This window comes from Corapipo altera, unplaced genomic scaffold (assembly GCF_003945725.1).
Source record: "Corapipo altera isolate COAL_440 unplaced genomic scaffold, ASM394572v1 61281, whole genome shotgun sequence".
NCBI classification, from domain to species: domain Eukaryota; kingdom Metazoa; phylum Chordata; class Aves; order Passeriformes; family Pipridae; genus Corapipo; species Corapipo altera.
Window position 1 is genome coordinate 4,304,563 of NW_020884921.1, and position 13,397 is coordinate 4,317,959.

Genomic DNA, 13,397 nt, shown 5'->3' on the forward strand with positions numbered 1-13,397 from the left:
TACACCTTAATTTGTACATGACAAGGTGAGAAAGTAGATGTTAAAACATCCTTGGTGGGTTGAGATTTAATAAAAAGAAATGCTTCCCTCTGAGTTGTGGTGATGCACGGGCACAGTGCCAGGGAAGCTGGGGATGCCCTATCCCTGGAAGCCTTTAAGGCCAAGCTGGATGGGGCTTGGAGCAGCCTGATCTAGTGGAAGGTGTCCTTGCCCATGGCACTGCCACAGAGTGTTTAAAAAAATGAACAGTAAAATGTGCTGTTGATTCAGAGGGCATTGCAGCATCACCATGTACTACTTTTCTACACAGTGGTCTAATAATAGGGCATAACAGGATGCTGAGATTCAATTACAAGATTGAGATAATCAAGTAATTTTATCACATGAATGTTGTTGATACACCATTAGAACACCTACACTGCTGCTTCTCCTGTCTATCAGAACTGCTTTTTCAATTCACTGTCACATGAAATCAGAGACTTTACTTTTAGGTCTTTGCTGTAGTATTATAGTGGCTCTGCTGTGCTGACCCTGGTGTCCAGCTGAACTGCTTCCTTGAAATGAGAGTCCAGTGCTACAGCTGAGAGCTCCCAAGTGTCGCAAGTACTGCACTCAGCAGGCACAGATGATGCTCTCCATAGTGACAACAAACCTGTTTGCAAGACCTTGGTACCACAGAAGTCTTTTTTTAGATTGTCCCATAACCCTGGGAAGTCTGTATTAAACTGCATCTGAGAAGAGTAAGTAATTAACAATCTCTCATTCTGCCATACTTAGATCTTAACAGAGTGTATAAAATGGATTATTTTGTGGATTGAGGTGGCTGGCTGTAGGCAGTACAACATGGTAAAAAAAAATTGTTGAGCACAGAGATGCCTGGTTAATCTACCTGTTACATACAAAATGCAGCAAAGAAAATGAAATTGGGCAATGCCCAAAGCTGCATTTAAGTGTGTGTATTGTAGAACTGTTATGTTTCAATGGGGTATATGAAAATGAAACAAATTAGTGGCTGCCATGCTGTAACACTACACTTCACACACAGCAAACTGTTCCCAAACCAGAAATGAGTGCCAGATTTCTAAAAGCAAGTATTTCTTGCTAATATTTGAGCTTTCATGGATGAGGGTTTAAAGGAACTACCACTAATTTTATTTTAAGAAAGTAACAGGCTTTTTTGCCAAGATAAAACACTGAAAGCATAAAAACTGTATGACACAGAATATAAAGAACCTGTGGCAGGTAGGATCACACCTGGCACCAAATTCGTTCCTGGAGTGGTAGGAGTCCATCTTCCTTTAAGGTAATGCAGAATCCACAAGATCATCATCAGTCCACTCTTCCTAATGGAAGGGAAAAACACAACACCTTGAGCAATGTGTGCATGTAGTGTCCTAATTTAAGAACTCGCAGAAGGATTCCATGAACAGAGGAAAGACTAAAAAAATATTAAAAGTTGTGGCAAGTCAGGCCTATAAACTTAAAGCTAGTTATCCATACCTACTCTTACATAGAGACAGTCATGGAGCAGCCCCTTGCAGCACCAGTCTGAGGTTTAGCTCATGCTTCTTACAGCTATGTAGAGATTTCCACCACAGCTCATACTGCAACCTCTTACTAGTATCTTGTTTTATGGCCTCATCACCTTGGAAGCTGAGTCACCTGTGCTTAACTACCTTGTCTGTTTCCTCTGTCTTTAATCTGATGAGCCCTCCATACCAGTTCTGGCCTTCCTACTGATACTAACCTTCAGCTGCAAATAAATCATTTGAAACAATGTCTAGATGTAGAGTAAAACTGACTGTGCACTTGTATACTACAGTCTAACGACAGGATTAATGAAGCCTCGAGGTCTGAGCAGTTTGCACCCAGTATATGCTTTCAAAAAGTTAAGCACATTTTCTCTTTTAGGTCCTGGCCAGCTCAGATCTGCTCTTGCATGTGACAATTACTCAGAACTGAAACTACACAAGTACAAACCCTTGGCAGTTCAGATATGTCAGTAATGAAAAGTCCTGAGTTTAGGACCTGCAAGAGCCTATCATGAAATGCTGTAGGCTACATGAATTTATCCAATCAGGTTACTCCTTTGGAAAAAGAATTATGAATTAATAACAAGCTCCAAAAATCAAAAATGCCTCAAACCTTAGAGCATAATTAATTCAAATTAAACTGGGGCAGGGAACCAGTGAAATCTCCAGAGCTCATTTAGAGCTGTTCTCTATGTCACTCTGTCAGAAAGTGAAAAGTTTTGCCAGTGCCTGGCAAAATGGAGTTGCCTGTTTCAATATGCTTTTTAAGACTGGCATTTGGAGTAAACACTAGTCAAAGGTTTTATGGCATAGTTAGAAAATATGTTCAAGGTTCCATATTTTCTTAGAACATACCTTCAATGCTGGTTTTATTATAATCTTGTTTAAATAATTTTTTAGATTCTAGTTTGACACTGTAGCATCAACCTACTATGATAATCTATAATAGCAAGACTCCTTGAATTATAGAAAGACACAAATTTTGCATTTTATCCTCAGATTTTGGCAGACAACCCTCTTCAGCCTTTAGCACATTTTTCTAAATGTCATACTCAGAGTACTTTTGACTGTCAGGATGTAGTGTCTTTAGTAACAAGAGGTGTCCAGTTAAACACAGTTCTTCACCCCTTCCAGAATGGACTCTCTACAATTTTCAGTCCGTGTTACAAACAAAAGCTCTGGAAGGTGGTCAGATCAGATGTGAAGGACTACCTTAATTCTGTTTTCATTTGCTGAGTCACCCTCATCAGTTTATCTCCACCTTTTTTACACTTGGTCTTATAACCCAAAGTAGTAGCTACCAATCTGTAATTCATGCAAGCAAAGTGGCTGATGTAGAAATTTAGTCCAGAATCTGACTTCTGCTTTGAGCAAGAAGCCAAATAAAATAACTAAAAATTTTCAGAGCACAAGAAACAGCAAAAAGGATGGCCTGCATGTTCTTCCCCCTCCCCACAAAAGACTGAGATATATAAGAACACTTGCAAGCACAGGCTAGTAGGAAATCTGGCTCACTTGAAAAAAAAAAAAAAGTTGAAAAAGACTTGGTTTGAGCAACAAGAGTAGTACAGATGCATAAGTTTATCTCAGTAGCTGTGTCACTTTCGTCTTGGCAGTTAAGAGTGGAAAAACAAGTACCTGTACAAAAGGTTTACTGACCTCATCCATTTTGGATTTCTTAGCAACATATTCATCATTTTCATAACCTTTCCTCTTCTTCCTAACCCAGATGAGAAGGGAAATGTTCAGGTATTTTTATAAGTTAAGACTCTTTCTATTTGACCACAAGATTAGATTATGGGCACACTTGTCACATAAAAAAAACTACCAAAGCCTCAACAAGCAGCTTGCTCCAAGTCCAGTGTCTACTGAAGTGAAAAGGGCAGAAAAGAAAAATCAGCAAGTTCTTTGCCCTCCACATAATTCTTAAGAAAACATTAATCCTTTACACAATTCTTGTTTTAATCATGTGGTTTTAAAGGCCTTAGTTCTCATCGCATACAACATCAAGTCACCAGACCTTAGAAGCCACCCAGGAGGATTCCAGTTTTTTTTAATCAGCCTGCAGTGCAAATCAGCACAAAAGAATGTATTTATGTATTACTGAAAGCACTATGCTGAGTTTTGGTTCTCAGCTCCCAGCAGACACTAACATAGCAAGCATGTGAACATTGTGTGCACATTTAGAGGTTTTCAATTTTCAATCACTCATATAGATAAAAAATTAATGTTACTATACCAATAAAATCAGCAGAATTTTAACACATTGAAGATCTACTTACGGGTTTGTATTAAGTGCAAGCTCAAAGGTATGACACTTCTCTAATTTCTGTTTCAGAGCAGCAACCTCTTCAGCCCTTGGCAGTTCATATTTCTTGATGAGATTTTTCATGCCTACAATGGCAACAACACAGCTCTAAGCACATAAGTAATTTCTGCTCTGCCTTGTTGTGTTGGGTCTGCATGGCCAGGTGCTGGTAGTGGGGGGGGCTACAGAGGTGGCTTCTGTGAGAAGACGCTGGAAGCTTCCCCTGTGTACAACAGAGCCAGTGCCAACCAGCTCCAGGAGGTACCTACAACTGACCAAGGCTGAGCCCATCAGCAATGGGCTAATAGATTTAAGGGAAGGGGTGAAAACCCACCTGTGCAACAGTAAGTGCTGCTGGAAAGAGGAATGAGAATATGTGAGAAGAACAGCCCTGCAGGCAGCAGGGTCGGTGAGGAAGGAGGGGAAGAGGTACTCCAGGCACCAAAAGGGATTACCCTGCTGATGAAGCTCCTGATGAAGCCTATGGTGAGACAGCTGTGCCCCTGCAGCTCATGGAAGTCAACAGTATGGAGATCCACCTGCAGCCTGTGGAGGAGTCCACTCTGGAGCAGGTGGATGTGCCTAAAGGAGGCCGTGATCCTCTAGAAATACTATGCTACAGCAGGCTTCTGGCAGGGACCTGTAGACCCATGGATAGAGGAGGTTTGCTGGCATTTCCGAAGGACTGCATCCCATGAAATAGTCCCATGCTGGAGCAGTTCATGAAGAACTGCAGCACATGGGAAGGACCATTAGATAAGTTCATGAATGACTGTCTCCTACAGAGGGACGCCACACCAGAGCAAGGGAAGAGTGTAAGGAGTCCTCTCCCTGAGGAGGAAGGAGTGGCAGAAACAAGCTGACTACAGTCCTCCTGTGGTGGAGGGAGAGAATTCAGGAGTGAAGCTTAGCCCGGGAAAAAGGGAGTGGTAGGGGAAAGGTCTTTGAAAATTTGGTTTTCATTTCTCATTATCATACTCTGACTGGCAGTTAATTAACTTTCCCCAGCTGTGTCTGTTTTGCACACAACTGTGACTGGTCAGTGACCTCTCCCTGCCCTTATCTCAGCACCCAAGCTTTTTATTATATTTTTTCTCCCCTGCCCAGCTATGGAGGTCACTGATAGAGTGGCTTTGGTGGGTACCTGGTGTCCAGCTGGGGTCAGACTATGACAAGCTTATCAGCAGCATAGCTGCTGCTGCTGCTTATCCCTCATAGCCAGGATTGAGCCACCAGTTTTTCCTATCTTCCCTAATTATAACTCTACTGAAACCAGTTACTAGCATCACTTCACTCTGGATTTCCTCAAGGTAAACTCTAATAATGTAGAGTTCATGTTACTGTGCTAACAAGCTTCAAAATACACAGGAGTTTTTTGCATTCAGCACTGTACCTCTGTCTTAAAAAAAGACTGGTTTCTGTCTTGTTAATAATGCAAGTAACATTTACAGCTACCTTTCAAGAAACAAGATTTTTTTCTCTATGACCAGCTTTTTGTAAAAGTCATTTACAAATGCTTCACAAATTCCCTTCCAACCATCATATGTTTATGGAAGAGCTGCCTTTGGGCTAAAGCTACCTTCCAGAATAATGGAAGAGAAGACTAAGTGATCCAAGTGTTCCCTTTGATCTCAGCAATGGAAACCTGAAGACTGAATTTGTTAGAAGAGAAAGGGAAGGGCACCTTAAGTTCTGTAAATTCAATTTAAATTGAATTTGTAGACCCTGATGACTCCTATGGTGCATTCACTACTCAAGTAAGCCTTGCCAAAGACTGAAGCTTCAATGCTACTAATCTCATTTAAATGCATGCATTAGCCTAAAGCATCAAATAACTGATTACTTACTGGGAATTTCATATCCTAGCCTTTTCACTTAATTAAAAAAAGGTAATAATCAGCAGACTATATTCCCTATTAGCTAAACTATGGTAGTAGTATTGATATTTGTAAAATATATACATACACACACACACATATATGTCACACTAGTGAAGCTAAGCATCTTTTGAAATATGTTGATAGCTGCAAAACAGAAGTACAGTAGAAATCCTGGCATATCACTTCACATCAGTCATTCAGCTTACAAAAGGTACCCTCTGGTGGTAGTAGTAGTAATGTGCAGGCTTTGCCTGAAGCTGCAATTTTTAAGACACAGTGACTTGAAAAGTCATTTAATCCTGTCTTACAAAAACCATTATCTAGTTCCCAAAATAGATTTCTCACTTTTAAGTCAGCTGCTAGTCTGAAAGCATCAGGTAGGCCACTTCTCTTTTCATTTATTTCACTTATTCATTTTCATTTGTTTAATTTGTTCATTGTGTCTCAGTGTTTTCTCCCCTTCCATCCACATGATCCATCCACACTGCCCATGTTTTACTTACCTTATGCATGCCCTGAGGTGAAGAAAACCACTTGAAGCACACCCTTCTGCCTAAAGCTTTTGTTATTTGGAAAAACTTGGTTTTTTCTTCTTTAGATACTCTTTATCATACTTTTCCGATGTTTACTTACATTTCATGTCATCTAGTAGTCTGGATAAGGTTGATCTGTTCTCTTTCAGCATAAGACTCTCTGATAAATAGCTTCAAAGAGACATAGAAGAATAAATTTTTAAAGTGCCATAATTATTTGTGGCAGTTACTATCTGTTAATAAAAGTGTATTATTTATTATTTATGTCTGCTAGAGCTTTATGATTAGACTAAGTAAGAACACTTCGGTTATGTAAGTGCTATAAAGTGATAAAAAAGCAAATCTGTCACTGTAAGAACTTGACAAAAGTATTCCCCAGCCATCTGAGAAACTGAAGTTCCAACACTGCAGAATTCAACATTTCTAAATAAGCCTCACAGAGCTAAGACAAATTAGGTTTAAGATTCTATGGTAACATCACACTATGGCACAGTATGACTAGGGGACAAGCCAAAACTACAGAAGAGTGTTTTTCAGACTGACCAACAGACAACAGAGCTTGCAAGATGGGCCTGCTTCTTTTGGCAGCTAAAAGCCATTTCTAAATGCTGTCTTGTAAGAGCCTGTGGGTCCCTTCTTCTTCCTACTGAGATTCAAACTTCCTTTCAGTAAGAACACTAATACGTGCACACACTGCCTGGGTAAAACCCCAACACTCCTCACCAAGACTCACAACAACCAAGCAGTTTTATCCCTTCCATCATGGGAACAACAGGCTTTCAAAACCCTCCAGTGTTCTGTCCCACCTGCTGACAGGTCCACAGACCCAGCACTTGCTTCCCTCGTCCAGCAGCAAAAACTCAAGTAAAATAATAAATAACTAGGTTATAACAACTGCATAGTGCAGACAGGTCACAAAGACTTGAGTTCTTCCTGAACATGCAAACGAAGTTCAGATACCTCATTTCCCATGTTATCTACAAATTATTTTAGTACTTTTAGTATTTTTGCAAACACGCTTTATTGAATTTTTGCACTAGCAGTAGAGAATTGCAGATCTAGGAAGGAGATCAAGTTCAAGTTCAAGTAAGCACCTGAATGTTTTTATAAAATTTTGAAAGGACAGTGAACCCTGTAGATAATACTCTTTCTTTTTGAACAAGAGAGATCTGAGATTCATTTAGAGGAGGTTTATTTAAAAGTAACTAGTTTATTTAAAAATAACTGTTTGCATTTTGCCTGCAGGTGTTACACTCCAGATGCAAAATGGTCACAGGCATGTGATTATAACATGCCAGGTACAGCTCCTTACAGGAACCACCTGAGCTGTTTTTCTGAAGAAAAGCATATGTTTTGTCCTTAAGAGAACCAAACCAAACAAACTACACATTTCAGCAAAGGTACGGAAGTGTTTGATAATGCCTGTGCAAACACCAGTGGCTAGGGCACAGAAAGAAAAGTGGGGACTGATTTAAAACAGCACCTTAGCATTAGTTTGTTTCCATGGAAAATGAACAGTTGTACCAGCCAAATACAGCACTTAAGTTTCAGCATGCCTAGTAGCTGTCAGTTCAGTGTCATTTCAGTTGACTCTGGAACCTTAAAAATCTTACTTTTTCTTTAAGTGATTCTTAAGAAACTCAGTTGCTCCTGTATTTCCACTTTCTTCACCATAATCTTTGAGTCTGAAAATCCTATACTGTTCTAACTGAGGCAAAGTCATCAGGTTTCTTTTTTTTTTGTTCTTCCAAAGGCATATAATAACCAGACACCAACTAACTGCATTTATCACCTACTTTTTGAAAGTGAAACCAACAGTACCACTACAATTCTGAAACACACCTAAAGAACATAACAGTGCTAACAATCAGTAAATACACAATTCTACTAGTTAAGAATGCCTGGAGCAAAATAATTTTATACAGGAACCAAAAAAACTGTTTAAATCATATCTATACAAAGAAAATACTACCTTTCCATATTAATTCCTGCTCTTGAACCACTAGATAATATGGCAGTGAGAGCTATCAGTGAGGGAGTAAAGAGCAGATATGCATCTGTCAGAGCCACTCGACTGAGGAAGTCATCAGCTGTTTTCCTCAAAACTTCAGGATTTTCCAGCACTGGGTATCGAGTCTAAAAAGTAATCATTTAGGAAAGTAAGTGGCTGCTCCTCCTTCTTGTTTGTGAGCTCAGAACACACAAAACAACACTTTACAAAGCTAAAAAGTAGCAGGCCTTCCTCTTTTTCCAAAAATAGCCTAAAAAGCTTAAAGACCAAAAATAAACAACCACCTTTAAGGTATTTGTTTATCACTTTAGTAATTAGATCTTTTAAGATCACAGGTACAAAAGGAAATAAAGTTTTCTAACAGAACACATGACAGACTTGTATTACTTTACTACACAGAGCATGAAGCACATCAAACAGTTTTTTATTACCTTCAAATCGATTAGAAATCCCTCAAATGGCCGGTATGGATTGTGGACAATGAGGTGGAAGTTCAGTTGCTGAATAAGCAGCAGTTCATATTCCAGTATTTGTTCAAGAGCTTTTTCCTGTCCAAGAGGGCTTTCTCGAAGGTTACCAACGAACTGTGCACTGGATACATTAAATTCATCTACTTTACAGGCCAAAAATGCACACGTTAGCCTTGAGGAGGGGAAAAAAACAAATTAGTGAACAATTGACTTATGGAGTATCGATTCTTTTATCAAGAGTTCTGTTCACAAAATTTGTATCTACAAAACACCATGTTCTGACCATACTTTGTCTTTATGGCTATTTAAGCTCTCAGATTTCCTTTCTCCTTTTTTTTCAGGTCTTCACAAATATAAAAGATTATACTTCCAATGTTCCACTTGGCAGAATAACTCAAGAAGTGTTGATAACTCACATTATTATCCGAGGATGATACTCCATCACTGAGTTATTGAGGTAAAATCGTTTAAAATACATGCAAGCTGTTCCCTAAATTGAAAAAAATGGGAAGAGAAGAAACAAAAATGGATAAAGAAAAAATAAATACATTAGAAAAACGTCACAGATCAGGCAAGTCTGAATATATACTACAGGCATACAGGATACGCTAAGGCATTAAGACACACACAAAGCCATGTCATTAAATATTTCATTTATGCCAGCAATATGACAGCCTTACAAAATCTTCTCTTTTATTTTTAGACATATTTTGCAAGACAATGCTCAAAAACCCTAAAGTCTCTTCATGAGAAAAATCTGGTATTCAAATGAAATTTAAAAAACAAAGACTGAAAAAATATTATACCAGAAGTTGCAAGCAATCCTAACCATTTGAATTTTTAGATCAGTAATTTCTGGAACATATTTATCAACATGAAAACAGGTGTTTTCCAAAATCACTGCTTGACGAGACTCTACAGGGGCCACTTCTCAAATATAAGTCCAGCTTCACAGAATGTGCCATGGCAGCTACTGCCACCTTTCAAAGGCATCCTCAAGTAGGGCACTCTTCACCACACCTGCCAGAAGAAGGGAGGACTAGCAGGGCACAAATACAAGCCGTTCATCTTAATGGCTCGGCTTCGGCTGCAGGTCCCCAACGCTCCCTTCTGAAACACTCGCCTACATTCAAGGCAAGTCAGTTCAACGTAATTTTCTTTCTCCTTCGTAGGTTAGTTAACTACCAGTACAAACGCTGATCCAGCTTATTCTGTGGTCAGACAAGCAGCAGTGCTTGAGAACGACAGCCCAAACGACTGCCTTCTTGAGCTACTGTGAGACTGCTTCACTGTATCATCGCCGTTTTATTGTAACATCAATCGTTACCATCGACCACCGACCATTACTTTGTTTCTGCCCTTTGCTAAAGTGTACAAACCACAACAGTTCAGTCAAACAAAGCAGTCCAATCACCCACGCAAGGGTAGGAGCCACAAGTAGAAGATCACGCCGAGAAACAACTCGTTTTGAAATGGCTGCACGGCTCAGAAAACAAAAAAAAGTACAAGAAGCAGGCACAGACTGCAATGCTGGAAGAGAGAAATTAGCTCTAAAGACATCCGCGGTCTCAAGAACAAGCCAAGCAAACAGCAGCAGGCGAAAGAAGGAGGGGGCCGAGGTGGACCGGTCCCAGCGCCGCTCACTCACCACCACGGACCGCGGCATCGCGGGCTTGAATACGGCGCAGAAGTCCAACAACCGCTTCTCGTAGTACTTGCATATTGCCAGCTCTTCGTGCGGCTCCAGGAGCACCAACTCGCCCTGTGGTACCTGGAGAGAGGCAGAGCGGCGCCTCACTCGGGCTGCCCCGCCCGTTCAGCTCTCGCCCCGCGGTCCTGCTCCTCCGCCCCGCTCCCGCGTTCCCCGCCCGCCCCGCGGGCCCCGCGCACCTTCCCGGTGGCCACGGCCCTGCCCCGGGCCCGGCGGTTCGCCTCGGCCCGGCGCCGAGACAGCTCCTCCTCTCCGCGAAAGGTCCAGTGCCGGCGCTGAGTGCTGCTGTGGAACATGGCTGCACAACATGGCTGCGCCCGCGCGCGGCCCGCCGGGAGTCGCCTCAGCGCCCGCCGAGGGAGGCGGGACGGGGAGAGCTCCTGCGGGAATGATAAGAAGCCTGGCAAAAAATCCAAACCAAACCAAATCAAAACAAAACCAAAAGTAAAACAAACAAAAAAGCCCCCCTCAACGTGATAAACTTCTGCGGAATAGCAGCTTTCTCTATTTTTCTTTCGGTTTTAGCTTTATAAACTTGCTCCCTTAGATTCCTCCACTAGTCATTTACTTTCTCCCAAAGAACCATTGCGTATAAGATCCAATTATGATTTAAGGAAGCAGCATTTCATAGCCTCTTCTTTGTGCTTCAGCCAACAAATTTTAGATATTACTGCGCTTGTACTTGAAGTGTGTGAAAAAAGTATGTAGAGCACATGTGGACTGTCAGGATTTGTAATTAAAATGGTTCCTGGTGAGTGGACATGTAAAAGGTTCTTTTCTTAAACTACACAGAAAGTAATTTTATTGTCTGTGTAGCCTAAATCTATCATTTCTTTGCCTTAAATTACAGGAATTTAACATATCCAGCTTGAAATCAGACTAAACTCCAGTTTCAAGAACCACAGATACAAAAATACCAGAATGGGGTTGTTGTCCATCTAATACTAACAGTTCCATCACGAATTAGAAATGATAAAAACCACATGTTAGAATAATGAGTGACAACGTGTCACTTCACATCATCAGTCTTAGGGTACAACATGTAAGAATAGGAATGACAATTCCTGAAAAGGACAAGAGCAGTATACGAGATAAAGCAGGATTTTTTCTTTTTAAGTCTCCACTGATTTTATACCTTTCACTATTCAGAATCTCTACTTCAAAGGCTTATGAGTTTAAGTTTTATGGATACCAACCAACTACTGACTTCACTGATTTTTAGTCCTATATTAACTGGTATCATGCACCATTAGTGATTCCAAAATTCAATCTGAAAATGGAGAAAGGCAGATTTAGATAACACATTTGGAAATGTAATCATAAAATGCTTATGGCAGACTTTGGCAAGTCTGTGACCCAGTTATGTGCAGAACCAAGAACTTACTGTTTCTAGTGTTTCTATTGTTTTTCTCACAGTAGCACTTTTCATCTCTTTACCCACAACACAATATTATCTCATAACCAAAGCAGTTAATAAAAAGTACAAATACTGAGTGTGATTTTTGTGCAAATAACAAAATCTACAAAGAATGGTATAGAATACGTTATTAAGGGGCAGAGTAAGTATAATTTTTTTTTTCTAAAATCAGAAAGATAACTACAAGAACTGAAAGGTTTTTGGAAAACTGAAGTCTGAACCTTTAAAACACATCAACTTAATTGTGAAATATAGAACTGTATTGGGCGAGGTATCCATAGGCAGCCATGAAATTAGAGATACTCTCTGATTTTGCATGAGTAGCTATATGAGTTATTAGCCAGTTGCTCAGTTCAGTCAAATGTGCATATTTGCAGTCTGTCTTTTGTTCTGATTTTAAACATGACATGTGCAGGGATATTTGTTCAGAATTATACAAGTAACAAGGTAACAGAGCAAACCTTAAGATCTAATAAAAGCTATCCAGTTGCCTAGGCATTTTAAAATTTAGCCATTTCTCAGAAAAATTGTCTGAAAGTGTAAATAATATCCACCACCTAAATATGATAAACAGAGCATACTTTGCCTACTTGTGCCACAGAAGTCTTTTTCTTAATGTTTTTGTGACAGCTGTGGCTGCTGTAAATGTTTTTTTTTCTCTGTTTGGGGAATACAGGGAACCAGAATCTCTTGGAACATCTAGAGGAGACCGAGAAGGGCCAAGAAGCACCGCACACACCACCTAAGAAGAGAAAGATAACTAAATCCCAGATGCTTCCCCTGTAGATTTTACTGTTGAAAACACTAGTAAACATTCATAAAATAATTCAACTTTGATATTGATAGTGCCCTTTTAAAAGAATATGGGGGTAAGAGGATTGTGAACACAAGTGCATAGCCCTCCAGTTGAGTTGTCATTCATTCAGCTAAATTAACATAATTATTTTCCTGATTTATATTATTATTAAAATCATCATTATCATTATTATTAAGCCTAACTGCAAGCTGCAGATACTAACTAGCCTAAAACATGGTAGTTTTAGAGAAGCAGTCACCCTTGTTGAAGATCCTGGAGAGAACTAAAAGCTTTAGAGGAGAAAACACATCAATTTATTACCCCATGATGTTCATATTTGCTGTATTTAATGCTACTGAGAATTTATCAGTAGTCCTAAATTCAGTGTTTTAAGTATTATGTTTTAGTCCTCACTTTTTGAATGTTTTAATATCCTAGGACTTCTTGATTTTGCAGTGTTTGATTATCAATTTTCCTAACATTGAAACTAGTTTAAATCAATTCTGACCTTTCTGGATTGTGCTAACTCGTACTTTATTTTTATTTCGTCTCACTAACACCAGTGAGATTATTTCATCTAAGGAGCCTTTTTCTCTAGTCCCAAAATGTGCTTGCCTTTCCAAGCAGTACAAAAATATATACATATATAGCTATAATTCACTTATATTGAATATGCAATACAAAGACATAAACTTTAAGATTCTCAGCAGAAACACAGACTTTAAATAAGCAAAAAAGG

The 13,397-nt window shown here is 39.7% G+C and overlaps 1 protein-coding gene across 5 annotated transcripts; it reads right to left on the reverse strand.

Moving 5' to 3' along the window:
- Nucleotides 1–353: 353 nt before the first annotated feature.
- Nucleotides 354–10,759, reverse strand: CCNH (cyclin H). 5 transcript variants are annotated; one of them, XM_027656939.1, is made up of 9 exons: nucleotides 10,625–10,756; nucleotides 10,383–10,505; nucleotides 9,151–9,224; nucleotides 8,696–8,906; nucleotides 8,226–8,389; nucleotides 6,354–6,424; nucleotides 3,815–3,926; nucleotides 3,192–3,252; nucleotides 354–1,343 (listed from the first exon to the last, which is right to left on the reverse strand). In XM_027656939.1, exons 1-9 carry the CDS (start codon nucleotides 10,739–10,741, stop codon nucleotides 1,299–1,301), a joined length of 978 nt encoding a protein of 325 aa, XP_027512740.1. In that variant the 5' UTR covers nucleotides 10,742–10,756; the 3' UTR covers nucleotides 354–1,298. The 5 variants fall into 5 exon arrangements, with proteins under 5 accessions (XP_027512740.1, XP_027512739.1, XP_027512738.1 ...); XM_027656938.1 differs by lacking the exon at nucleotides 3,192–3,252 and having other exon boundaries at nucleotides 10,383–10,496; nucleotides 10,625–10,759; XM_027656937.1 differs by lacking the exon at nucleotides 3,192–3,252 and having other exon boundaries at nucleotides 10,625–10,757.
- Between the last annotated feature and the right edge of the window lie 2,638 nt (nucleotides 10,760–13,397).